Source organism: Ciconia boyciana, chromosome 16 (genome assembly GCF_034638445.1).
Source record: "Ciconia boyciana chromosome 16, ASM3463844v1, whole genome shotgun sequence".
In the NCBI taxonomy this organism is placed as follows: Eukaryota; Metazoa; Chordata; class Aves; order Ciconiiformes; family Ciconiidae; genus Ciconia; species Ciconia boyciana.
The window spans coordinates 8,088,804-8,115,565 of record NC_132949.1 but is presented as its reverse complement, the minus strand read 5'-3'; the positions used below and the strand labels follow the sequence as shown (position 1 = coordinate 8,115,565).

Below are 26,762 nucleotides of genomic sequence, written 5' to 3'. Positions count from 1 at the left end.
CACTCCTGGCTGGCTGGAAACCATCTTCCACGCAGCATCGCCCCAGCAAGAGTTAAAAGAGGGGCTGGATGCCGTGCGTGTGTGTGTGCATGCACGCGCCCTGCTTTGTTTTTAAAAGCGCCTCGGCTGGCCTGGCCCCCCGCCAGACCCGGGGCCCGCCGCTGGCAAAAACTCCAGCAAAGGAGTATGAAAGGGGCAGAAACTAAATAACAATAAACCACCTCTTTCTGGCTGCTCTAGCAAGTGAGGAGGTGGGGAGGAGCTGCGAGCACTCCGGCTCCCCCAAATCCTATCCTGGCTTCCCCAAAAAATCGTGCTGGGGACGGAGAGGGAGGGACCTGCTTGAACCTTGGGGCTGCAACATTGGCTGGGCCTTGCCGAGGTGTCCCAGTGAGTCACAGACCTGTCCGGAGATGCCCAAACTGCTTGGAAATGGCTGTGCCAGGATGATCTTTACCCTCCTGGGGAAGGGCGGGACACCCTTGCCCATCCCTCGCTCCTGCGGAATGCCTGGGGCTGCAGCAGCCTGTCCCTGGGGTAGGTGCACAGGCACCCCGAGCTGTTTGCAACCCCAGGGAGAAGGGCCGGAGCTGCAACCGAGCACAGCTTCGATGGTGAGATAAGGGAGCAGGGAAAACCTGCGCGCGCGGCAGGTATGCGGCTCCCGCAGCATCCCGGGCCTGGTGCAACATGTCTGTCTGCACTTCCGCCAAGCCCTGCCAGCACCAGCGCCGCTCCCCTGCCGGCCCCCAGCCAAGGCTGCACAGAGAGCACACGGCCCCCGGCGCTGCTGCCGTGCCCCGACCCCCACCCTGGCTCCCCTGGGTGCCATCCTGGGAGCTGGAGCTGGTATGGGCCGACCCTGGTGGGCAGCTGTGCCGTGAGGGATGAAAACTCCCGGGGTTTCATAACACTGCCTTTGGCCATGGGCACGGCTGGTTGTGTAAGGCACCCTGTCTGCTTGCGAAGGGAGTCGGCAAGCACGGGGCAGGCGTCAGGTATCCGGCACGGAGGTGCCCCCAGCAGTGGGGCTGGCTTGGGCTCTCCCACCTGTTTTGCAGGTGCCTCTTGTGCCCTTGGAGCATCGGTCCTAGGGTCTGGCTGGCTCTTGGCCCTCGCTCCCCCCCGCCCCGAAACAGCCCATCTTCAGGCATCATTTTGTTTCTTTGCCAGGATGGGTATGGATGAGTCTGAAGTGGGTTTCCAGCTGGAGCTGAATTGGGTGCAAACAGCAATAGTGCGATGGTGGATTGGGAGCCCTATGGACCTTCCCCTCCCGTGGGTGCCCTCTCTCCCTGGATAGGAGACCCAACTCACAGCCTGCATGGCCCCTTGGGGACCTCCCCGGATGTGTCCCTGCCATGGCAAGGCCACATGAGCACTGCTTGCCTTGGCAGCCTCTGAAAGGGGCCAGAGTCCTCCCCGGTGGCTAATCATTGCCTACGCAGGGGACGCGGGTGCACGGCGAGCCCAGCCGGCAGCGTGGGGCCAGCACAACCACGGTGGTGGGGATTGCTCTGGGCTGCAGCCCGGGCTGCTCTGGTCGGCCTGAAGCACCTTGGGTTTGGTTTTGTTGGGCTGATGTGGGTGGGAAGGTCTGCATGAGCCCTCCTGGCTTCCCTGAACGAGCACCCGCTAATCCTGCTGGGTTAAAAAGAAGGGAAACGCTCCTCTTTGCAGGGGAAGAGGCTCCTGCACAGACAGAGGACCTGCCTCTGACCCTGCTCTGTGTGTGTCTCCAAACTCCAAGGGCTGCTCAAGCCTCGGGGGAGCCCTCAGCCTCCTCCTTGGTGGTGCTGGGGCACAGGCAGCTCCCTGTCTTGGAGCATCTGTTCCACTGGTTATATTTAGCAGCATGTGCTGGGCTGCACATGGACGTCCTGGAGCTGCTTCTCCGTTCCTTCCCCCCCAAACCTGGTGTGGACATGATGGGGTACAGCTCTGAGCCCCCAAAGTCATGGCTCTCCTCTGTCCTGCTGCAGCCGGGTCCGAATGCCTGCAGCTTCACAGGGCCAAATTCACACCAGGTGTTGGTGTTGGTGTCACCCATGAGTACTGTCTTGGATAAACATCTCCTCCCAGGAGCAGTGCAGGTGGGTGCCTCTGCTCAGCCCCACCCGCGGACAACCTGGGCACTGGGACGGGGACCGGCATGTGGCCGTCAGCCCCCTGAGCCCCTACACGTGGCTGGCCATGTGCTTCCAAAGCCAGTGCCTCGCTGGCCGGGAAGGGACATGCAGCTTCCAGGGCTGGTTCGTTTTCCCAGCGCTTTCCCAGCAGGGTTGGCATGGCTTGGAAAGCCGTTTGCCGGTAGGGCCTGGGGATGAGGCAACCTGCTGTGATTCCCCGGCCAGGGTGGCGGGCATGGGATGCCGCAGGAGGGGTGGCATGGTGCAAGAAGGGGTGCCTTTTCCTATGAAAAGGAACCGAGGGAAGTGGGGCGACCCTTTTTCCCCCTGTGCACCCCACTCTTTCTCCCCGCCACCCCACCAGGATGCTGTGAGGTGGCAGGCAGGGGTTTCTGCGCTCAGCTCCCAAGTCCTGCCTCTGCCGCCAACTCGGGCTTGCCGGGGCCGTTCCCAACATGCACCCGCCACGCTGGAAAGGCGTAAACAGATCGGGTTGCCGGCAGGGGTCCAGGGAGCAGGCAGGCCTTGGCTTGCATCCCACCACTGCTCGGTTGGGCCAGGGTGTGGGGAGCTCCAAGGCAGGGGGACGGGATGGACGGGGCTGACCTGGCGGCAGGGTCTCTGCTGGTGGCAGGGTCCCTGCAGGAAGCCAGGCACAACCTTGGTTTGATGAGGGGCCGGGGATGCTGCCCCTGCCTCAGTTTACCTCTGGTGCTAAGGTGGACCTGCTCTTTAGAGGTTCAGAGGTGTTGATGTGCTGCCCCCCAAACCCCTTTCTCGTCCCCGGGTGGGAAGCTGCTGACCAGAGCTCAGGCTGTGGACTGGAGGTCCTCAGACCCAGCCCCCCCTTATCCGTTGCAGTTGTATTCTGATGCCTTTGACCTTGCTGTAAATCAGTCCTTGTCCCACCTGCAGTACGTGGGGGGACGGGGCTGCTCCTTGTCGTCCTTGTCCCCAGCTGGTCCCTGAGCAGCTGCCGGCCGGCTCCGGCGCCCGGGCTGGGCGATGGGAGGAACCCACTGCCCTCCGGTGCCCGGAGCAGCTGGGATGAGGGGAGGGGGACAGGAATGCAGTGCCCAGAATAACTCGGCCGCCAAGGCCCCCACAGGGATGGCGAGATGGGTGCGGGGTCCTCTTGTGGGTTCATGCTTCCACCATGGGGACAGGGAGATGCCTCTCCCAGGACATATCGCGTCACCGGCTGCTAAATGCATTTATCAGTGATTGCTGCTTCCACCTGGGGACACACAGGGTGGTGCAGGGCACCGCGGTGATACAGGTGTCACATCCCTCTCCTGTCCCCTGCAGATGGGGTCCCGCTGCAGACTGCGGTCCCAGGGGAATCCTTTGCTGCCACAGCTGGGTGAAAACATCCCACTCCAGCCAAGGCATGAGAAAAGCACCACCGGCCCCCTGCTCAGCAGGATTTTGGTGATGACTTCTCCCACTTCGCAGCATTGCGTGGCTAGCCAGAAACCCAGGCAGGCAGCCGGAGGGTCTGACCTGGCTGGCAAAGAGCCCTTGCACTGGGCACAGGCAAAGCTGTGTGCCCTTCCTGGCCTTGGCAGGGAAAGGAGAGAGCAGCAGCGGGTTCGTCTCTCTTGGGCTGCTTGTCCCAGGCTGGAGAGAGCTTGGCTCGTGCCTGCTGAGGACGGATCCGTCCCTCTCCCCTTCCCGCTGGCAGCAGTGTGGAGTGGCCAGGCAGTTCCCACTTGCTTTGGTAGGTGACCTTGTGCAGGGGACGGGAGCAGTAAGGAGAGACGGGTGCTCTCTGTTCCTAGCCATTGCCAGAGAGGGGATTTGGAGAAGGATCCCTCCTATCCCTCATGACTTGGGAGCGCTGCGCAGCCGCTGCTGGGTGAAATCCTCTTGCTCTTTCCCAGTGCAGATGCCACGCATGGCTGCAGCGCCATGGCATCTGCGGGAGCAGTCGCCCATCCAGGATCCCTTGGGACCAGCAGGAGCCAGAGCCCACATTTCGGCTCTGTCCAGGAGGAGGGAAGGAAACGGTTTGCTCAAGCTGCTTGGATCTGGGCTGCAATTCAGATGGAGCCAAATAGCCCGCGCATCGTTTACTGGAAGGCAGCTGTAGGAAGCACAGAGCCTCTTGTCTTGGTTTAGTAATAGAGGGTAAAGGCAGCAGTCCCCCAGGAGTGAAAATCCTTGGTTTGTAGGGAGGAAAACCCAGTCCCCAGGCAGGGCCTGCCTCATCCCTGCACAGATTGGGCTGTGTGCATCGCGGGGGACCCCACCGGCATGTCCCTGAGTGGGCTGGTGGCAGCACCGGCTCATGGGGTCAGAGTTGAGGAAAGGCATCCTCAAGGTATTTTTAACCGTGTGTGACTCCAAACCCCGGCCACGCAGCCGCCAGCAGCAGTCTGAGGTTAGTCCTCCACTGCCAATGGTTGATTGCCCACGGCTGGTGGTGGGGGGTGGCTTTGGGGAAAATTCAGTTCCTGGTCACTGGGGCCTCAGAAAGGAGTGACGGCACTTGAACCATTGACCTCCTCAGTGACCTCGAGTGAACAGCTTCACCTCCCGGTGCCTCCCCTCCCATCCTGTGTGTGCCTTGCCTAGATTAGAGCATCCAGGGTGGGGACAGCCGCTCCGTCCGCCCTGGCAGCGCCTGCTCCGGGCACACGGCAGCTTCCCCAGGGCCAAAGCAGGAGGATGTCACAGGATTTCCAGCCGCCACATCACTGTGTGCTTTGAGTACTGGCTCCACTGGCCGGAGTGGCTCCCAGGTGCCAGCTGCCACGTGTGGGTACCAGGCTGGCAGTAATGGGGACAGTGCCATAGGGCCATGGCAGCCCAGTCCCCCAGCCTCAGCCTTGCCCCACTGCCTCTGGGAGCTGCGTGATTTGCTGCAACCATCCAAGCTACAGGGGAGGGCTGGAACCTCATTTCACTCCCTTGAGCTCACGGGGTTTTGCTGGCTGCTCTTGGCTGCTCTAGTTTTTATCTGGGGCTCATTGTTAGAACCATAAAATAAATAGCTACGTGCTCCTCTCGAGCGTCAAAACCCTCCAGGTGTAGGTGGGTTGCTGCGTCCCTGCCCGCCCTCCCTAATTAACTGTTGCTCAGCAAATCCAGACTTACTGACCTGCCCTAATCTTCCTGTGTGAGGCAAGCCCTTCGGCTGCTGGCTCCTGTCGCTCACCTCTCGTGTGCCCCCAAGCCTCTCACGTCCCCCGTGAGCCTGTATCATGTTCACAGCCCTGGGCATGCAATGGAAGATGGTACCCTGGGAAGCGGCATCCCCCTGTGCAGGGCTGCCAAGGTTGTTTTCCTCGCTGGCGGCACCCTCCGTGCCTGCGCTCACGCTGCTCTCACCGTCCCCCCGCATCCTGCTTCCCCTCTTTCTTCCTCCCATTGACTGTCTGCCGGTCGGATTATTTTTCCCCAGATGCTGCAGTCTGCAATTTTCCCAGGTTGAATCTGCCTGGGTTTGTTCTCCTAATCTCTCTAAGTCCCTTTTGTGTTATTTCTGCCCTCATCGATCTATTGAGCATCCTCCACAGATTATATTAATGTGCCATTTGCTTGGTATTGTGTTAATGAGAACATTCAGGATGTCTGTAGGTGCAGCCCCTTTACCTGGGTACCCAGGGGGCACTGGAGCCCCGCAGCCCCTTCCCCGGCTCCCAGGAGGACCAGTTGGAACCAGTATGGAACCAGATGAACAGGAGCCAAGGCACGTTGTTAATGATGGACCAGATGCTCTGCTGGTCCCCGTGTCCTGCAGCCCATGGGTGGCTCTTGGCCCTGCGGCATGCCCGGCGATGCACTGCAGGCACAGGCAGAGCTCACGCTTGGCTGCCGGCCCCCGCCGCTATCGCCCCATCTCTTCCCGCTCAGGAGGCGTCCTGTCCTTTCGGAAGGATGGGGGAAATGGAAAAGGCTCCACCTCTTCCCTGGGCAAATACAGCTCCTCTGAGTTCATATCCTGGAGAGCGGAATAGCCAGGTCCCAGAAGGGACGGTGACTTCACCTCCCGGTAACGCGTTTCCCCGGCCAGCTGGGAAAGGAGCCCTTGTATCTCTGAAGGAGCCGCCTGGCTTCCCCCACCCAAAGAAGCCTTTCCCAGCTGTTTCCATCCTGGCCAGGGCTGGGGGATGTGATTTCGGCTCCATGGGGAAGGGGTGTTACCGCTCCCCCTTGCTAGGGGAGCTGGGCTGGGGCACATCGCTTTGGGGTAGGCAGTCGGTGTGAACCCCCAAACTGTTGCGGGGAAGGGGAGCAAGCACCGTTCATCTCACCATGCAGCTGAGAACCTTCTGGGGGCCTGAAACTCAAAGCAAGAGCACATGTTTGGCTTTTGAAAGGCGTGAATCCAGCCCCAAAAGACTCCTGTGATGCTGTTTCCCCCCCTTCCTTGGCGTTTGCCCTCTCCATCCCTGCTGCGGCCATCAAGCCTCAGGGACAACAGGCAAGAGCTGCACCTTCTTCCCAGCTGCATGGATGGGGACAGGGTTTCCGACTCTGCTTTTCCTTTCATTGTTCTGGGAGCCTTCACTTTGAACAAGCTGCCTGTTTTTTCCTGCTTTGCTTGTGAGGGGGAAGTGGCAGGGGGAAATTGGGGGTCTGGCTGGGGGTCCCAGGGCAGCTGGGCTGGTGGTGAGCGATCGATGTCTGTGCTGTGCGGGGATGCTGCCCCTGCTCCCTCCTGCTGCCAACCTCTTTAAAAAGCTTAATTTTCCCAGGGATTTTCCCTGGGAAAAAGGCTCCCAGCTTTTCCCAAAGAAGGAAAAAGGCTCCCAGTTGTCTCCATGGTCCTGCTGCCGTGTTCCCAAACCCTCCCCTTCGCCTGTTGTGGGTCCCCAGCCCAGCCCAGGGAGGAAGGCAGATGCCTTGGACCTCTCAAACTCCTCTGCCTTTGCCATCACCTGCCTTTACCATCATCCACCATCGTATCTGAACACGTTGCAGGATGGGAGAGCTTAGAGAAGGAGAAAGCATAGATGAGGAGGGAGGCAGAGCTGCAAGAGGAGACTCAGACATGCTATCGGCAGAGACAACTTGGTGGCAGGGACAACTTGGGCTCTGCGTGGCTGTAAGCCCTAAGATTTGGGGCTCAAGCCAGGGGTAAATGGTGGAGGCTGCTGGGGTTAGAGACGAGCAGTCTGTGTTTTGCTGTGGGGATGCTCACAGCACAGGGATGCTGTGTCCAGCCCTCGGGATGCTGTGAGGAGCTACCAGGAGTTCAGCTCCCACCAGGTTGCTGCACCTGCTGAGGTTATTTCAGCTGGACCCGGGCTGCCAAAACCAGGAGCAGGGCTTGGGTGTGACAGCCATTGCACAGCCTGTGCAGCATCAAAGCAGGCAGGGCCCTGGCCAGGTCCGGTGTGTCTCTCACCTGGGTTTGGTAGGTTTCTCAAGGGATGAAGACACCACTTATTCTCAAGGAGTTGCCAGATGCTGGTGTAAGGAAAGATAAGGGGCTCCCTGCTGTGTTGTGCTCTCCCATCGCTGCCATTTTCCCTGTGTTGATGGGAATCTGGCTCCCTGATTGCAGCCTCCCCGTCCCTGCCAGTTAACCCAGTGGCTTTGCCCCAGTCGGACTCACCCCACAGTGCCTGGCTTGGCGGAGGACCTGTTTGTCAGCGTTGGTGGGGAGCCCGTTCGCAGGGATGCTGTGAAGCCTCAGACCTCGGCACAGTCCATTTGCGGGCAGAAAAGCACCCGTGGCATTTGGACACCCGTGGCATTTGGAGACAGGGATGGGCACTTGGCCGGGTATCTCAGGCAGCGGCACCCTGGCAGCCATATTCACCCACCATAACCACAGCGGAAATAGGGGGGCCCCTGCCTGCCCAGGGAGCTGGGCACGGCACTGGGCTTGGCATTTGGGGTGTGGGCTGGTGGCTACGGCAGGCAGCCGGGGTCAGGAGCCCTTGGCTCTCACCCAACTGCCATCCCAAGCTTGCTGGGCAACTTTGGTTGAGTTTCTTAATGTCTCTGTGGCCAAGCTCCTTCCCTATCGAAGCAGGCGAATCTCTTCTGAACCTATTGGGGAACTGCACCTGAAGCAGCCGGTTTGCTGGGAGGCTGCGCCGGGAGGAGCTGGGTGTAGGTGGCCACAGCGGACATGCCTGTGGACAGAGACGCAACAGGGAAGGGTGATTCCTGCAGAAGAGAGATGGACGTCACCTCTTTGGGTCTCAATTTTGGGTGAGACATCGAGTCTCTCCTGAGCCCTGGCACGAAGCAAGGCAGGGCCACCCCAGGCCGTCGGCGCAGGTCAAGGCTGGGCAGGACAGGTCGGGTGAAACTGACACCTCCTGCCACCTCCATCTCCAGCCCCAGGAGGCTGCCACCACCCTCGGAGACGGCTGGTTCTCTGCGGGATCACAGCTGATTAGCCCCTCTAGCTGGTTTATTAGCTTAGTGGTGACAGTCCCCACATGGATTTTATTTTCTCAGGAGGGTACGTGCATGTATTTGGTGTGTCCAGAGCACATGGTCCTTCTCCCACTGCCCGGAGCAGCAGGATGGTGTTCCTGCAGTGCCCAGACAGAGCATCCCTGCATGCAGGGTACTCGTGGCCGGCAGTGCAGGGATGCTCGTGGTGCAGGGACGCTCAGGCTGGATGTTGAGGGATGCTCGTGGCTGTACAGGGATGCTCATGATCCAGGGATGCTCAGACCTGCAGTGCAGGGAGGCTCATGGCATGGGGATACTTGCAGCCAGCGGTGTGGGGATGCAATTTCCCAGGGCAAAGGGAAAGAGACAAGGGTCTGTGACCCAGGACCATCAGAAAGGTGTATTTTTTCAAGGCGTCTCTGGCAAGGAGGTGGGTCTCCAGTTATGGATCTGTCTGTCCTGCACAGAAACAAAGGCTTGCAGTGGACAAGCTCTGCTGTGGCCACACTGATTGGACAAAACTAGGGGGGTCACAGCAAAAGCACTGCTTTCTGGAGCCTCACTCTCCATGTGAGAGCCAGGGCAGGAGTCTCCAAGGGGCATTTTGGAGGGGACATGGGATATTTGGGCATTTCCTTCCCCAGCCAAACTCAGGCGAGCATGTGTCGCTCCTTCCCAGTGAGCGGTTCAGTGCTTTGGAGGGATCGTGTCCATCTCCAAGACCTCTGAGCAAAGCCCAGGGGTGTCCCCATGGGGACAAGGTCTCCAGTGAAGGGCACGGGGTGACACAGGGTGCCCGGCGTGCTGGCACAGGGGGTGCTGGCCGGGCCGGGCGAGGGCATGCCTGGCTCCACGCAGCCGGCACAGCCGGCGCCGGGTGAGCGCCCCAGGGGGGTAAATACGGGTTTGTGCCGGGCCAGCTGCCAGCAGTGCGGGTGAGACGCCCGCCCTGGCCAGCTGCTCCCCAGATGCCCCCTGCACCCCATGGGGAGCTCAGCCCAGCCTGGTATCCCCGCCATGGGAAACTGAGGCACGGGGCACAGCATGACAGAGGGGGCCCCCATCCTGGCCCCCCTGCCAGGGAGGATACGAAAGGCCGAGGGCTGGCACTTCCCCCCCCATCCAGGACTGGAGCCAGAGCGTGCTGCGGACGAGGACCTGGGCCCCTTCTGGCGACCGGGCGGCTGCACTGCCTTTGCCACGGCCAGCGTCCAGCGGAGCACGCGGGCCCTACATTTGTAAGCAATTTGCTGGAGTGCTCCGGAGGTGCTTCCCGCCTGCTGCTTGGCAGCCAGACACCGCACAGAAGCTCGCTGGCTCCCTCGAGGCCTCGCTCAGCCCCAGCCCTGTGCTGCTGAGCCTCGTCCTGCCTGGGCAGGCGCCGGCAAATGCGCCGGGGGGTGGGCAGAGCCGGGTGGGGGCCTGGCGGGACCCTTGGAGGGGTCATGTTGGGGAGCGGGGCCGAGCAGGGGGAACCCATGGCCAGAGTTAACCCTCGGGGTGTGCCAAGGCAGGTTTTCCCCTGTAAATACCCCCTTCAGGGCTTTTTGTATTTCGGCGCTTGGTCTGTGTTTTTCTGGGTTCATCGTCCTGGGATGTGAGTGTGCTCCCCGCGGGGAGCAGGGGGTGCGGATCAGGCCCATGGGTGCTCGTGCCCCAGTGCAAGCCCAAAGGAGGTGATGATGCGGCTGGGAAGGGTCCGACCACCCCATCCCCGTGCCATGGCTGGATCAGCCCCGACCCCGCAGCCTTTTCCCAGCCCGGCTCTGTGGTCTCCCAGCCAGAGCCACACCTCTGAACCAGCCAGCCTGGAGGGCTGTGGGATTGGTAACGGCTTGGCCCGGCCTCTGCCAAGCCCCAGAACATCTGGGTGGGAAAGGCCGGGGAGCCTGGAGCTGCCAGGACACCAAAAGGGAGAAAAGGGGCTGAAGAAATGGGGAGAAAAATGGGGGAATCAGTCAAAAGGAGCACATGGATGGAACGAGGAAGAGGGATGCAGGGAGGTGTCCCATCACTTGCCTTCCTGTCACTGCATCCCCAGGAGCATGACAGGGGCTGGTGGCACCCCTGTGGAAGACCTCGTGCTGCCCCGCTGCTTCACCCCCTCCCGGCGCTGGCTCCCCACTGAGGCAGGACTGCCTTTGGGGTGGCTTTGCCAGCCCCGTGTGCCATATGGTGCAGAGGTGTGCAGCAGGACGGCACTGGCGAAGGGGTCCCGGCTGAGTGGCTGTGCTCTGTTTTCCCCTCCATCCCTCCACTCTTCTCTTTGCTCGTGCCTTCGTGCCCACAGTGCCAGGGTGCCTGGCCCCTTTCCTACTCACGCTTTACCTTCCAGCCTGGCTGCAAACCCTCCAGCTCTCTAAGCAGCGATTTACCCAGCTACAAACCGAGGATGAACTCTTTCCCTTCCTGCTCAAGGTGGATACAAGCGTTATTGCATTCACATTTGGCAAGAGCCCCTAAGGGGATGCTGCTCCTGACTCCACTTTTTGGGACCTGCTGCTTTCCCAGCCACCCACGCTGTGTCCGCGTGGTCCTGCCCCACGTCCTGACCTTGCTGGGCTGCCGGAGCAAGGAACTAATTTGAGGAATGTTGCTCAGGAGAAGAGCAAAGACACAGGCATTTTGCCATGCAGATGCTGACAGCTGCCTCCTGGGGCCAGGGAGCGGGCAGGGACACTCGCTGTGTCCTGGGACACCCACTGCATCCCAGCCCTGCTTACTGGACCCCACCAGCCAGCCCGGTCCCCTTGTAAGAGGGGGTCTGGGATGAGATTTTGGGGTGAGCTCTCCCTCTTCAAATAGTGGGCATTGCTCAACTCCAGGACCAGCCCCCAGGGACTGTGGGATGTTTCTGCCTCTTTTGGATGTGGTTGTGCTCAGTGGGCATCTCCATCCAGCTCTTCTCTTCCTGGCATCGCCCGCCCAGCTCTGCTCTGTCACCCGGCTGGCAGGGTTCAGGCTCTGCCCCTCCTGCCGTGGGTAAAGACCCCTCATCCTCCTCACCTTTTCTTAGCAGCAAAACCCCGTGGCAATTTTCAGCTGCAGCTGATGGGAGCAAACCCGCATTTGCCTTTGGTTCCCACCACACAGAGCATCCTTCAAAAATACCTATTTATAAACCCCAATTAAAAGGCAGGGGGACTGGGGTATTGCTTGGGGAGCGGGAGGTGATGGCTTCACAGGCATTGCCTACAGCTTAGTGGAACCCTTCATTTATTTTTAATTTTATCTTGATTGTGTCCTTTGGAAATCCCCCAGCAGCAAACACTTCCCAGCCCTTCCTCCTCCCTGCTTGCAGGATCCGTCCCAAGACTTTTGGAGCGGCAGGATGAGGCCTTTGCCCACCACCGCCGACCCTGTTCCTGGCTCCGCCATACGTCCCAAGTGCGATCCTGGCTCCGTGAAAGTGGCACTGCAGGGCTTGGTGGTCACGGTCGCTCCGTGACTCAGATCAGAAGTGGCCAGTTTACAAGTGAAATGTTATTTTTTCCTGGCTGGTGGGGCCGAAGGATGCAGCTTGTCCTGGACGGAGACCCTGGATCCTCTCAGGCAATACGGGGCTGGGAGGGAAAAGTGGGAGCTCTGCCGAGCAACGGCTCTGGGAGCTGGTTCTTTTGGGAAGGGCTTTTGGGCTGGTGGAGCTGCTTGCTGCCGCTCTGAAGACGAACAGCCCCTGGAAGAGGTAATTAGGGTGATCCTGTCCTGATCCCCTCAGCTGTGGTGATGAGTCACAAGTCCTTCACCAGCAGCCACTCCAAGCCCATTTTGTGTTAATTAGGCTGTTTACAAAACACTGTAAATTGCAGTAATGAACACACCGTTCCTTGGTTTCCTTTAATAATCCATTTGCATGATGAATGAGCTGGTCCCCTCTTCAGCTCTCCTTTCTGGCAGAGGGGCCACACAGCAGAGTATGGCTTTGTATGGGATCTGCCATGCAAGTGGGCAGAGACCTTGGGAGAGGAGGAAAAGAGAAGGGAATGGAGGAGAAGAAGGAGAGGGGGAGAAGGAGGAGAGGGAGCGGGAGCTGTAGCCCTGGAGATCTGCCCAGCTGCGAGGGAGGGGGCTCCTTCCCCAGGACCCCACTGTGTTTCAGTGGGGTTTGAGCAGCTGTTTCACCCCAGGCTCGGAGCCCAGCTCTCGGACTTTGATTTTCCATAGGAAACAGCACAGAAACCTTTCAAAGCATTTAATCCTCCCCAGCTCAACGATGGAGCTGCCTGGAAAGGCAGAGGAGGAGCGGTGGCATTTCTTGCCCCCCGCATACCTTCCCCTTTCTTTCCCTTTTGACTTGGCGGATGAATTCCAGAGATGTTAATCCGCTCTCAACCCCTCAGTGGAGAATAAAATGTCCTCTCTGTGTGGGAGGAAGGAATTCATTCAAATTAATTGCGGGAAGGAGTGGGGAGCTGGGGGTGCGCGTGAGGCTGTGCCGAGGGTGGGGTGAGCATCCTCTGCTGTTCAGTGGTCCCTGAAGGGGAGGGAGGGATGGGCAGGGGGACGGGGATATCCGAGGTGGCACAATCCTTGCATTCACGGCCGGAGGCTTCAGCCTCTGCCTCGGCCGTAAAAATGCCAACCATGTGGTCTGTGGGCCAGGCCTCGGCAGCAGCAGCAGGCACAGGGAACGAGTAGGGGGCAAAACAGCCCTGCTCAGCAGCTTTGGGGTGTTGCTGCCTATAAAGGGGAGGGAAGCGCTGTCACCCGAGCCAGGGTGACAGGAGCTGTGGGGTCCGACCCATCCCGGGGGCGCGCAGAGATGGGGCAGGAGGGACGGAGGGAGGAAAGGGTCTGAGCTCGAGCTGGGTCAGCCCATTGAGGGTTTGCGGAGGTGAACGTGGAGTGAGAGGAGAGGAGAGGCCGCCGGGATGGGCCAGATGCTGTTCTGCGCGCTGGGAGGTTGGTGTGGCTGTGGGATGGGGTTTGCCTGGGGTCCCGGGGGCCATGCAGCGCGGCACAGGCTCTGCCGCCTGCCCTGACCTTCGCCTCTTCTCTCTGCAGAGCTCCTGGGATCTGCCAAGCGCCTGAACGTGAACTACCAGGATGCGGACGGGTGAGTGCTCCCCGGGCAGGGTGCTGGGTGCCGCTGCCACCAGCATGGGTGGGCTTGCTCTCCCCAATATCCAGTTGGTTCTGCAGCTCTGGGTATCATGAAGCTTTTGAGGGTAGCTGCTGAGCCCCAGAGAACACAACAGTATCCCGAAGCCAGGGCAAGCCCTGCAGAGGCAGACCCAGCTCCTGCCCAGATCTGAGCTGAGGGCTGTGCTCAATCTGTCCTGCAAAATCCTTCGTAAAGCTCTTCTGCAGCCCCCTCCATAGGGCTGGGGTGAAAAGGGATTGCAGCGTGTCCAGCTGGTGCCCCGTGTCCCGAGTGCTGGTCGAAGCACGGAGGAGCACCTGGCTGGCCCTGGTGCCTGCACGTGCTTGTGCCTGTGTTTAATATCCCAAGAGCAAAATCACTTCGTTTGGGGGGGTTAGAGAAAGAAAAGATGAGGTTGCCAAGTGACCACAGCATATTTGTGTAGCTCATCACTTCCAAAATCCAAGAACTTAATAAGCTGGGTACTGAGAGTTAAAGAAACCACAAAGGCCCATAAAATAAATAAGCATGTTATTCTTATTGAATTAACTCTGACCTGTGAGTTATTAGCATTGTTTTATGTACTGTTGTTGTACCTAATTTCTACATGTTTTCTTTTTGAGGACTCTGTAGGAGGAGGTGTCCATGATGAGTCCTAACAGGCCAACGGGGGGTTGAAAATGTGCAGGATGGCTCTGTCTTAAAATAATACTGTGCAGATGGAGCTTAATAGAAAAAAAATGTAATAATAGAAGCAATGATCTGATTCTGATAAGGCACAGGGCTTGTGCTCGGGCAGCTCCAGGAGGGCTGCTGGTGGGAACGTGGGTAAAGGGTCCGTTCCTCATCAGAGGGCCATGTGCGGCGTGCGGGGTATTAACAGCGCAGGCGGCGCATTGGGTTTTGCTGGGGCGCAGGAAGGGGAGGGTGGGGAGGTGAGACCCATGCACGGGAACAGCAGTGTGCACTCTCCTGGGAGAGCCATGCCACTGGTGCTGTCCTTGGCATCGCCTTGCTTGCAGCTTGGAGATGATGAGGCGGGCGAGCGTGGGTTTGTGCAGCTGCCTCCAGGGCAGAGCTGGCCCTGCAGGGATCCCTGCAGGGTTGGGTCAGGGGAATTTTGTACCCCCTGCATTCTCTCTTCGAGGCAGAGGTTTTGGCATGGGCTCAGGGACACGGCAGCTGCATTGAAGGAGGGAGCAGCGTCCCTCCTGTGATGCCTAGAGACCCTGTGCAGGGATTTGGGGGTGGTCCAGGACCACGGGTTGGGAGGAGAGCTGTGCTGGCTGGGCTGCATCCACAGCATAGGGCTGGGACGCTGCTGAGCACATCGGAGCCCCAGGCCAGGACCGTCTGGAGCGCCCTGCGCCCCTTGGAGCGGCACACAGGCTAATCCACAGCGGCACGAGGACCCTTCACTCGGCCATGGCCCTTCACGTGACAGCACGGGGGGAGTGCTGGGCAGACAGGCCCCTTTCACAGCCACGAGACACAGGGCTCTTTCATTACCAGCGGCCTCCCACACTGTGCCGTGGACTCCCAGCATCCCTGCTGGCATGGGGAGGGGGTGGCTGGTGGAAGGGCCAGGAGTAGCCATGGGGCCGGTGTGTTTGCTGGATGCTGAGAGCAGCGCAGCTTCGGGCTGCCTGGCTGCACTGTGGAGAGGGGAGATGCATCTCTATCCCACCTGCCTGCCCCCTGCACAGGGAAGGGGGGTGAGGGATCCCTCTCACTGGGGTCTCAGGGGGTGCACAGGGTCCCTACATCCCTCGCTGAGCCCTGGGGCATAGACAGCATGGAGGGATTTATCTCTGCTTTGCTATGGGGAAACTGAGGCACTGGGAGCAGGGAATCAGGAGGGATGTAGCCACGAACAGCCGGCGACCACCCCGGCCCTTGGCCCGTGTCCCCGTGCAGGTGGGGGCTGTAGGGACAGCACGGTGGGGACTGGGGCTGGGCTGAGCTCTGCCTTGTGTTGCAGGTTCTCGGCGCTGCACCATGCGGCCCTGGGCGGCAGCCTGGACCTCATCTCGCTGCTGCTGGAGGCACAGGCCACCGTTGACATCAAGGACAGCAACGGTAAGGGGTGACCCCCCCAGCACAGCCCCATGCCTCCAGCAGCCAGCTCAGCCCTCTGAGCGAGGCCAGGGGCTGCATCCAGCCCTGCTGAGCCCCGTTCCCCCTCAGGGATGCGCCCCCTGCACTACGCAGCCTGGCAGGGACGCGTGGAGCCGGTGCGGGTGCTGCTGCGTGCCGCCGCCTCTGTCAACATGGCCTCACTGGACGGGCAGATCCCGCTGCACCTCTCAGCGCAGTACGGCCACTACGAGGTGGTAAGTGAGAGCCCAGCACCACCCATGTACCCACCCCGGGTCTCTCTGGGGGTGCGCGGGTGGGGGCAAACCCCATCGTGCCGGGCAGGAGGGAGGGAGGGGTGCGGGATGATGCTTAGCCCCTGTACCATGTTGCTCCCCCACAGTCGGAGATGCTGCTCCAGCACCAGTCCAACCCCTGCCTCATCAACAAGGCGAAGAAAACCCCCCTGGACCTGGCCTGCGAGTTCGGGCGGCTGAAGGTGAGCGCTGTGTGGCTCTGCCCTGCACCGGGCACTTCTCCAGGGGTGGCTCTGGGGCTGGCTGGCTCCTCCGTGAGCAAAGCACTGGGTCAGGCCACGAGCCTCAGAGCCCAGCAGGCAGCAGCTGCCTCCTCCCACAGCCAGGCAAGGCCGGATCCTGAACCTGGGAGCTGCAGGTTTTGCTCCTGACCTTGCGGCAGGGCAGCATCAGGCAGGGAGAGAAGCCAGGACTCCTCACTCTGGGTTCCCTGCAGCCTCCCCCCACCCACACCAGCTTTGCTCCCGTTTAAGCACAGATAGGCTGAGCTGGCTAATCCCTCCAAGCCCCGAGTGCCCAGCCCCGCTCGGCTGCTCAAGGTCCCTGGCATGGCTCATGGGGATGGGGCTGCCCCGTGCTCTGCGCTGCACCACCAGGCTGGGCTGGGCTGGAGCGTGGCCAGCCAGACCGTCCCATGCCCCACCGGGGAAGGGACCAGGGGCATATTGCCATTTTTGGAGTATCTATAATGTCTGCAGCTATAAACAGGGCAGTAAAAATAACTCCTCTGGGCTGCCCTGAGATGCTGAGTCGCTCTGGGCTTGGAGAGACTGGAGCTTTTTAGGGCTTGGTCTGAAAAGCCCGATTATTGGAAGACTATTTCTGGCTGTTGTGACCTTTTACAGCCCCTCACGACAGTGTGGCCCTGCCAAGCACCAGCTGGCTCCGGCCAAGCCCTGGGGCTGTGAATGGAGGGGAGCTGCGGGTTGGGGAGCAGAGGGCCACCCCAAGGGCGAGCCCCTTGCTGGGAGAGTGCAGGCGGGGGTACCTGCACCCCACTGCTCACCCCTGTGCCCTGTGCAGGTGGCCCAGCTGCTGCTGAACAGCCATCTGTGCGTCGCCCTCCTGGAGGGACAGTCCAAGGATGCCACCGACCCCAACTACACCACCCCGCTGCACCTGGCAGCCAAGAACGGGCACAAGGAGATCATCAGGTAATCCCCTGCCAGCCCAGGGTGCTGCTCCATCCCAAAAAAACCCATCATGGCTTCAGTCCCACTTCCTCCCAAACCCACCTCCCACTGCGGGCTTTGGCCCCTCGTCCTCAAAGCCTCAGCGGTGCAAGGGGTTGTCCCCTTCCTATCACAAAGCAGCTGATAGCCTGGCCCTGGTGTCTGTGTCCTCCTGTTCATGCCTCTCCCTCCATCCTACCAGGCAGCTGCTGAAGGCTGGGATTGAGATCAACAAGCAGACCAAGACGGGTACAGCCCTGCATGAGGCTGCGCTCTATGGCAAAACGGAGGTGGTGCGGTTGCTGCTGGAGGTGAGTGTGGCAGGGACAGGGCTGCACGAGGGGACAAGCCCCTGAGGCTTGGCTTTTACCCCCTTCCCTGTGGGTCCGGCGGCAGCTGCGGGGTCTGTCCCTGACCCTGTCCCCTCCTGGGCAGGGCGGCGTTGATGTGAACATCAGGAACACCTACAACCAGACAGCGCTGGACATTGTGAACCAGTTCACCACCTCGCACGCCAGCAAGGACATCAAGCAGCTGCTGAGAGGTGAGGTGGGGCTGGCGCATGGGCGGGCACTGCCTGGCACTGCGAGGGGCTTCTTCCCCACAGCACCTGCCTGGGGCTCCCAGTGCTCCTCCTGAACCGCCTAAACCAGACTAGCTGCAAGTGTCAGCATCCCAGTCCTATCAGGCATGCCCCCATCCTCCATGTGGGCAATGTCCAGGGATCAACTCCTTCCTGCAGTATTAATGTTCTCTTCTCCCCTCTCCTCACTCTTGTTTTCTCCCTCCATGTTCCCCAAACTGCTCTCTTTCCCTCTGCACTCTGGCACCTTCTTTCTTCCCTCTGTCCCTTGTCTTCAGAGGCATCAGGAATCCTGAAGGTCCGAGCTTTGAAGGATTTTTGGAACCTCCATGACCCAACTGCTCTCAATGTACGGGCAGGAGATGTCATCACGGTGAGGCTGCGCCCTGCTCCCAGTCCCCCTGCGCCGCCACAGCCCCAGGTACCAACCCTGTCCCTCTCATCCCCGCGGCAGGTCCTGGAGCAGCATCCAGATGGGCGATGGAAGGGGCACATCCATGACGCTCAGAAAGGCACCGATCGGGTTGGGTACTTTCCCCCCTCCATCGCCGAAGTCATCAGCAAGCGAACAGGTCAGTGGCTGTCCTGGGCATGCCGGGGACAGTCCTCTGTGTGAAACCATCCCAGCCTTCACGGCACCTCGTGTAGGACAGGTCCCTGCAGCCCTGGCTAGCTAGGGGGGAAGAGAAGGACTTGGGTGGGCACAGGGTTTGCACCATCGGTGGGGTGGCAATTTGGGGGTTGAGGCTCAGATATCCCCCTGCCCTGCCTCCCGCACAAGCTCTGACCACGCGTGTTTTGTCTTTGAATGCAGGCATGGTTGTCCCCCGCGTGGCGCCTGCGCACCAGCGCCAGGGTCCCCCCGGGGCCCTCCCGGCCCCCGCTGGTGGGCTGCAGCACCTCCCCGACGAGTGTCCTCACCAGGCAGCCCCGAGCGTCCCAGCGGCCTATGGCCACCTCACCCTAACCCGGACGGCCCCGGGCCCTGACAGCTCAGGTCAGGGGTGCAGCTGGGGAGGGAGAGGGTCTGGGGACCTTCCCCTGTCCCCAGCCCTGCCCACGCAGGGGGACACAGGGGGAGACTCTCCTTCCACCTCCTGGCAGGCAAACAGACGAGAGGGAGCAGGCGCAGGGAAAGGAGTTTTGGGGAGCCCATAGAGCAGCCCCTTTCCTCCCTGTGTCCTTGGCCAGGCTGCATCCCTATTTCCCTTTCGTGTGTCCCTTGCCAGCCCAGGTCACCCTGTCTGTGCCGTGCGTGCCGGGAGGTGGGAGGGACCGATGCATCATCTGTGGCTGGAGGGATCTCGCGGGAGGCTGTTTTTTACTGGTGTCACTGCGTTGGCACGCGGGTCCCTGCCAGGGACCTCTGTGCCCTGTGTCAGCCCTAATCCCAGGGCGCTGCTGACGGCTTCCCTGCCTGCCCCAAGCAGCAGGAGACAGGAACAGCGTGGGCAGCGAGGGCAGCATCGGCAGCATCCGCAGTGCCGGCAGCGGCCAGAGCACCGAGGGCACCAATGGGCAGAGCACCAGCATCCTCATCGAGAACGCCAGGGTAGGTGCCAGTCCCTGTTCCCCCTGTGCTGCTCCCCCAGGCTGGCTTGGGCTGGAGATGGAGCCCCAGCACCTTCCCTGTCACCCCCTGCACCTCCTAGTGAAGGAGGGGCTGCAGGTGCTGAGCATCCCACCAAACACGTATTCACTGCTGGGACTGTGGGGAGATGCTCCTGGGGGGTCCCCGGTTGCCCCCCACAGCACAGCTGGCCCTTTCCAGTGGGGCTGGAGGCTGTGGTTGGTACCACACAGCATCTCCACTGTGTCCTGTGTCACCTGAGAGGATAAAAAGTGCCCTGGGCCAAATCCTGCCCAGATCTCTTGCAAGGGGCCAGTCCTTCACTAGGTGAAGCTGTGCCCAGCAGCCCAGTGTGGGGACCCCCGCCCCACTCCCAGGGATGCAAGGTAGACCCTGGCACCCACCTCGGGGGACAGGGAGGGAGGTCCCTCCTCCGCTCACTCCTCCTTTCTCACAGCCGCTGCCCTCCGCCGGCGATGACCTCCAGCAACAGCTTTTGGGATCGGAGCCACACAATGGGCAGTTGACCTCCACGCCAGGTGAGGGATGTCCTAACACCATGGGGCCTTGGTGACAGCTGTCCCCCCGGCCCTGGGGCTGCTCGCTGCCCAAGTGCCCCTGTGACCATTCTCCTGTCTCCTCTCTGCCAGGGCCACAGGGCCACCAGACCCCAGGCAGCTGCCCCCCTGAAGACAGGGTCTTCTCCCACCAGTTCTTGCGGCCTGAGCAGCTCCTCGAGGGGAAGGTAACTGGGCCAACTGGGGACCTGGTGTGCCGGGTGGGAGTACCACGTTCGGGGCTCTTAGCCCAGCTCTTGCTGCACTGGGGACACAGGGGACTGGGTCTTGCCCAAGGAGGTCCTGTTGTCTTGCCTGGAGCAGCCAGGTCCTTCCAGCCCCTGCAGCCACCTTCACAGGCTGCTCTTTGCCCCGTCCTCTCTCCAGGACGCAGAAGCCATTTACAACTGGCTGAGTGAGTTCCAGCTGGAGTCGTACACTGCCAACTTCCTGAATGCTGGCTACGACGTCCCCACCATCAGCCGCATGACCCCAGAGGTAAGGCAGTTCCTTCCCCATGGCCAGCACCCCCCGGACCTGCCAGCAGCGGGTACCCACTGCCCTGCGCTCCCCATGCCACAGCTAACCACAGCCCCACTTTACTCGTGTTAGGATCTGACGGCCATTGGCGTGACCAAACCAGGCCACAGGAAGAAGATCTCCACTGAGATTGGGCAGCTCAGCATTGCCGAGTGGCTGCCCAGCTACATCCCGGTGAGTCCCTGGCACTGGGGCTTCGGTCCGGCACGCTCTTTTCCCCAGGTCTCTTCTCAGACCCACCTTTCCCCAGGACAGGACAGGATGGGGGTCTTTAAGTAAATGCATGCTGCAACAGCCTGTGTTAATGCAGCCAGAGAGACCCCAAAATCACAGTCTCCTGGCCAGGAGCAGGGAGGGGATGGATGAAAGTGCTGCCCATCCCTCAATGCTCATGGCAGTGTCTCCATGCTCTTTGCAGGCTGACCTGATGGACTGGCTCAGTGCCATTGGGTTGCCCCAGTACCACAAAAAGCTGGTGAACAACGGCTACGACTCCATCACCATCGTGACGGACCTGACATGGGAGGATCTGCAAGAGATAGGCATCAACAAGCTGGGTGAGTCCCTGCCACCGGGCTGGGGTGGCCCAGGGCAGCCAAGTTTCCCACCCAGGTCCCCACGCCCCATTCTCCCACCTCGGCTGGGAGGTGCAGGCACATCCTGCACACTCAGAAAAGGCAGTTCATGGCTGTCCCTAAGGACTCCCCTTGGCAGGCTGGAGCCAGGCTCAGCCAGGTGGATGCTGGCCATAGTTTGTCTCCTCCCATAGACAGGGTTTGGATAACCTGGAGGCCTTTGCCACCGGTTGGTGACATGACCACAGCTCTTCTTGGCCAGGAAACAAAGGCCTTGGGGGCCAAAGCCAACCTAATGCCCCTTTCCTATTGCAACCTTCCTGCAGGCCACCAGAAGAAGATCATGTTGGCTGTCAAGAAGCTCAGAGACCTCCGCAAAAGCCTCAACCAAGCAGAAGCAACTCTGGCAAGACGCAAAGTCCCCGGTGCCCTGGACATCGTCACCATAGAGTCGCTGGAGAACGGGGAGTGCCAGTCTCCGCACACCCCCAAAATGATGACCTTCCAGGACAGTGAGCTCAGCTACGAACTCCAGACAGCCATGTCCAACAGCTGCCACGAGACGCTCGGCATCAAGAGCAGCCAGGGGATGTCGCGGAGCCAGGAGAGCATCGGGGTGCGGTCCCGGGGCTCAGGGCACTCACAGGACAACATGCTGTCCCGGCACCTCTCCAGCCCCTCGCAGGAGAGCCTGGGCAGCGGGGAGAGCAGCAGCAGCAGTGGGCAGTCCTGCATGCCGCCCCGCAGCAAGGAGAGCCTGGCCAGCCTGCCAGGACTACCCAGTCCCGAGCCCTACGGGAAGCTCGTCTCCCCCGAGGGGCTGATCGGCTACACCAATGGCGGCGGGGGCAGCCCTCTCAAGGAGAGGAACCTGCCCGAAGGCATGGATCAGTATGCCCGGCCGGTGGCTCAGAAAGGTGCTGGGACACCAGCGGTCACCCCCTGTACCCCTCCCCAAACACCCAGCAAGGCAACAGCCCCGTACGTCTTCATGTACCCACACGTCTCCTTGAAATCCCCAACGGTCCCTTCCCTCCTGGGAGCGGAGCAGCCCAAGACCCTGGCGCACCCGTACCCCTCCATCTCCTCTGGACAGAAGAGCAGCCTGCAGACGTCGGCCCAAAAAGCCTTCTCCTACCTGCACAGCCAGTGTGGCCCCGCGGAGCCGCCCACCGTGTCACCCACAGCTGGGGCAGCCCCGGATGCCTGGCAGGCCGGGGAGCAGCAGCACAATGGGGGCGAAGGCTTCAAGTACAAGAAGCGTTCGCACAGCCTGAACCGCTACACACTGTTGGATGGGGAGCATGAGGAGGAGGAGGGTGCACCCACCAGCACCCTGGGCTCCTATGCCACCCTGACACGGCGGCCAGGCCGCAGCCAGATGCCACGTGCCTGTCTGCAGACAGATGCCAAGGTGACCCGCAGCCAGTCCTTTGCCATCCGGGCCAAGCGCAAGGGCCCTCCGCCGCCACCTCCCAAGCGCCTCAGCTCCGTCTCCAGTGCCCTCGCTGCTGAGGCAGACAGCGAGCAGCCCCCCGATCCCGAGCAGCAGCCCACAGCCCCCCAGGATGTGGCCGATGTGGGTGCCAGCCCTGGTGACGCTGGCCGCAGCAGGACAGTGAAGAGCCTGTCAGCTGCGCTGGAGGGGATGCCAGGGGTGAGCCCACCCAAGCCCCTCCTGGCCCCAAAACCACTGCATTTGGCTCAGGACTGTCTCCCTGGGGCAAATGTGGATGATGAGTCCTATGATGGTGGTGACACCAGTAGCACCACACTTTCTGATGCTGGCAGGGACCCCTTTGAGAGCAACAAGCCACGGAGACGGACATTCAGCGAGCCCAGCGCTCCCATGACGGAGGTGGCTGCGCAGGGTGGGCGGGAGGATGCCTGCTCGGACACAGAGGAGGAGGCCAAGCCGGGGGTCTCCTCCTCATCCTCCCAGAACAGCTCCAGCGAGTGCATCCCCTTTGCAGAAGAAGGCAACTTAACCATCAAACAGCGGCCAAAGCCCACTGGGCACCCCAAGGCTGACGCGGCCGTGCTGGACGCAGAGCCTGGTTCCCAGCCGGCGGAGCACCCCTGCTCTGCTGGGAAGGAGCCAGCGGTGCCCGCTGCTGCCAAGGAGCCGCCCGTGCTGGAGTTCAACCTCACCGAGTCGGACACGGTGAAGCGCCGGCCCCGCTTCAGGGAGCGGGAGCCACTGCAGGCAGTGCTGAAGGCGTTCAGCATGGCAGGGCAGGCTGAGGCGGGGGCCAGCCCTGCGCCCCAGTATGCCCAGGCCCAAGCAGTGAGCATCGCGGGCCCTGCCGTGCCGGCACAGGTGCCACGGGCCGGGCTGGCAGGGGACGCCTTTGATGACGACAGCGTGGAGTTCAGGATTGCTGAGATAGAGAAAAGCATCTTGTCGCTGGAGAAGGGGATCAAGAAGGCACCAAGCCCCACCAAAGCCTCCAGCCCCACGGAGCTGCTCAGCACCGCCGTGGTGAGGACGCCCACTCCAGGTATGTGGGCTTGTGGGCGTGTTTCTGAGGCGGTGGTGGGGCCTGAGGCTCCCTCCTGGGTTGGTACGGGAGGTGAGGAGGATGTGTGCCACCGCATGCCAGAAGTCCCCTTCCTTTGCAGATGTCCCTGCCAAGCACACCTCCGTGGCGTCCACCAAGCTAGTCTTCTCTGGGCCCAAGACCATCTACCAGCAGGTCCTGCAGCCCTCCCGCCACACTGTTGCTCCCTGGGCAGCCACCGAGGCAGTGCCAGATGTGATCGGGTCCTTGGCCAGTCCCGGCTCGCCGACGCTGGAGGCAGGCAGCAAGGTGTCAGTGAAGCCTTTGGTAGCTGCCCCGGGGGCTGCCCTGGCCCAGCAGCGGCTGGAGCAGACCAACTCCACCCTGGCTGCTGCGCTGCAGGTGGCCGAGAAGAAGATCACAGCGGAGGAGGCGGAGGGGTGAGGCAGAACTGGGGGCAAGGGAAACGCCGGGGTTGGGCCCCTCGAGGCAGAATTGGGAAGCCCCCAGCAAGGGCAGGTGAAGGGCTGTTCAGGGGCACACGCCTACACCACACCAGGTCACACATGCTCGAGTCCAGCAGCGTGCTGAGCTCCAGCTGCCACCGGGAGGGTCGGGTCCAGCCTGGCCAACCCTACCCCATCAGCACCTGAAGCCTTCAGGCGGTGTTTTGACTCTCTCCCTTTCCTCCCCAGCCACCCTGGGGCCGTGCACTCGGCCAAGAACATCCTGGAAGACATCAGCAACATGTTCGATGACCTGGCCGACCAGCTGGACGCGATGCTGGACTGAGGCTTGCTCCCTCCTTCCCCTCCCCGCCTCCGGCTGCTCCACCAGTGCCCCTCGTGATGGGGGGAAGAGCGGATCTGGCACCGAGCAGTGCCTCCAGGTCTCTCTAGCCACCTCCCTCCCCGCACTTTGCACTGCGGCTGGGGACACAGCTGCCCCTCCTTGCTCGCCCCTGGCTCAGTATCACACGTGCCAGTGTGGCCGCGGGCTGGTTTCCGAGGGGGTCAGGCATTTCCCACCAGACTGGCAACAGGAGAGCCCAGAGGGGCTGTACATGCGGTCCTGGAGGTCATGGAGAAGCCCTCGCTCCCTTGCACAGAGCCGAGGAGCCTCCACAAGGGACCTTTCTCTTTCCCCGCTGCATTGCTGAGTTCTGCCTCTTATTATTTATCCCCTGCCAACAATGTGTCAAAGGAGAGACCTCCCTGGGCAGCCACCACCGAGCTGGCTATTTACTGAGCAGATCCCAGCCCCAGCGAGGCCTGACAGCAGCTAAAAGAAGACAGGGCTTGTCGCAATTTGGCAGCTTGCAGAGTGAGAAGGAACCTTTCTGCTTTATTTGTTGCTTTTCCAAACGCGTCAACGTCAGGCAGCGTGTAATCCAAGTGGATCAAAATCCTTCCAGTGGGACCCACAAATCCCTCGAGACAGGGCTGGCACAGCCTGCGAAGCAGCGGATGCTCTGCCATGGCCCTGCTGGACATGGAGGTCTACCTGCCCCTTCCACAGAGTGATGAGGATGGTGATAGCAGTGCCAAAGGCCTCTGTATTTGTGCCAGTCTGACTGGATTGTGCTGCTAAATGGAGGCTGCCCTCTGCCGACACCGTGCCTACACAAACCACCACCCTGGTGCTTCCAGGGTGAAGTAGCAGCGTGGTTAGTGCTTCCCTCCTCCTTTTTTTTTTTTCCTCCCCTATCCCTTCTTTGGGGAGAAAATGGTCCCTTTTCCCACTCCCTCTCCCTGCGGGGAGCTGCTGGCACAAAACCCGCTGTGAGCGTTGTTAAACAGTAGCAGCATTTGGGACTCTGCGAGATGCTTCCTTGCAGCACTAAAACCCCGTGGTGTTTAGTGCTGCAAGAGACTGGCACGAGAGGTGGCCCCGCGTGCACTGGGTGAATTCAGCTCAGCAACAGCTACTGTGCATACGGGCTGGATGCAGTCACAGCCCCGCGGCTGCAGCAGGGGAACAGCAGCGAGAGCTCATCGCATCCAAGCAGTAGGAATGGCTGCATAGCTTGAAGACAGATTTCTCTAGCAGGATCTGTTTAGTAGTGCATGTCTAAATATGTCCAAGAGCCCCGAACTTGGCTTGCACTCAGCATGCCAAGCAAATGAAAGCATCAGAGCACCAGAAGGGAACCTAAGATTGTACTGAAGTGCCATTTGCTACAAAAATTCCAAACAAAGGGGAGAAAAAAAAAATCCACATATCCCCCCCTTTTTAAAAAAATCACCAACGCAAAACCAAACTGGAAAGGGAGAAGGTGGCTGAAGAGGAAGTTGCTTCCCAATCCTTTTAAGAGTTTGCAACTGAATCAGACTGTTTGCAGCCCCTCGTCCCCTTGCACGGAAAAGGGAGCAGCCCCTGTGAGCAGAGCCCACCTGGATGGGTCTCTGCTCACGAGCGGCAGTTGAGCCATGGGCCGGGTGGGCAGGCGGTGCCTGCCTGGCTTCTAGGCTGAAAAGTAAAGACAAAAAAGCCCCGAAAAAAAATATTGTTGGCTGGGACTTGAGGTCAGTTTGAGGCAGTTAAGACAACTTCTCTTCTGGCTAGTTGGGTGCTCTGATTTATACATCACATTGAGTGTATTTAAATGACCATGTCTGACAGGCAAGTGCTACATCATGGACCCAACTGTTTTTAAATAGCTACAACCAGTGGCACTTTATCAAAAGGTTTGCAGAAACCTTTTAAAACTGATTTTTACTCTCACGAGTCAACCTGGGACAAGCCCAGTTATTTTTTTCCAATGTTGATAAACTGTAAATGTTTTTTTAAAGGCCAATGTATATATTTTAAATGTGATTTATTATATATATTTACTAACCAGAACTGCAAGTCTTGTACTCTAGGGTCAGGGATAAGAGGACACTGGGGTGGAGCTGTTGCTGTCTGAGCCACCTGAGGGCAGCACCATGCTGCTCTCGTTGTCAATAAGGGAATTAAACATTTGATTTTGCAGAAGAATGCCTATTTTTTAAGCTCTAGATCTCTATTTTGAAGCTACTGTATGGTGTGTAAGTTATGTACGCTGCAACTGGGACTAACTGACCCCGGCTGCACCTGCTCCGTGCAGCAAGACAGTGAGGGGAAAAAATAGCCCGTGTAATCACCAGACTGACAACAGATTTTAAACCATCTGCTCTGTTTGTGTTAATCATGTGTTTTGTTTTCCACTAACATCCATTAAGACTAAATTCTATTAAACAGTGGGGCATATTTTACCCTTTTGATAGTTTTGCCTAGTTGTCTCCTTTGTGTCAAATTGCACAAGCTTGTCTCCT

The 26,762-nt window shown here is 60.2% G+C and overlaps 1 protein-coding gene across 1 annotated transcript in view; it reads left to right on the top strand.

The window, feature by feature from the left end:
• The window catches only part of CASKIN2 (CASK interacting protein 2), a 35,713-nt gene extending 9,000 nt beyond the window's left edge, over positions 1-26,713 (top strand). The window contains exons 3-21 of the mRNA XM_072881277.1: positions 13,497-13,548; positions 15,557-15,654; positions 15,763-15,908; positions 16,055-16,150; positions 16,992-17,122; positions 17,343-17,451; positions 17,576-17,684; positions 18,002-18,096; positions 18,178-18,295; positions 18,538-18,720; positions 19,154-19,275; positions 19,751-19,832; positions 19,944-20,038; positions 20,238-20,348; positions 20,463-20,564; positions 20,809-20,947; positions 21,292-23,466; positions 23,588-23,906; positions 24,162-26,713. Of these exons, the coding sequence (XP_072737378.1) occupies positions 13,497-13,548; positions 15,557-15,654; positions 15,763-15,908; positions 16,055-16,150; positions 16,992-17,122; positions 17,343-17,451; positions 17,576-17,684; positions 18,002-18,096; positions 18,178-18,295; positions 18,538-18,720; positions 19,154-19,275; positions 19,751-19,832; positions 19,944-20,038; positions 20,238-20,348; positions 20,463-20,564; positions 20,809-20,947; positions 21,292-23,466; positions 23,588-23,906; positions 24,162-24,258 (4,379 nt within the window). The 3' untranslated portion in view covers positions 24,259-26,713. The remainder of the gene's footprint in view (positions 1-13,496; positions 13,549-15,556; positions 15,655-15,762; positions 15,909-16,054; positions 16,151-16,991; positions 17,123-17,342; positions 17,452-17,575; positions 17,685-18,001; positions 18,097-18,177; positions 18,296-18,537; positions 18,721-19,153; positions 19,276-19,750; positions 19,833-19,943; positions 20,039-20,237; positions 20,349-20,462; positions 20,565-20,808; positions 20,948-21,291; positions 23,467-23,587; positions 23,907-24,161) is intronic.
• The last annotated feature ends 49 nt before the right edge of the window (positions 26,714-26,762 follow it).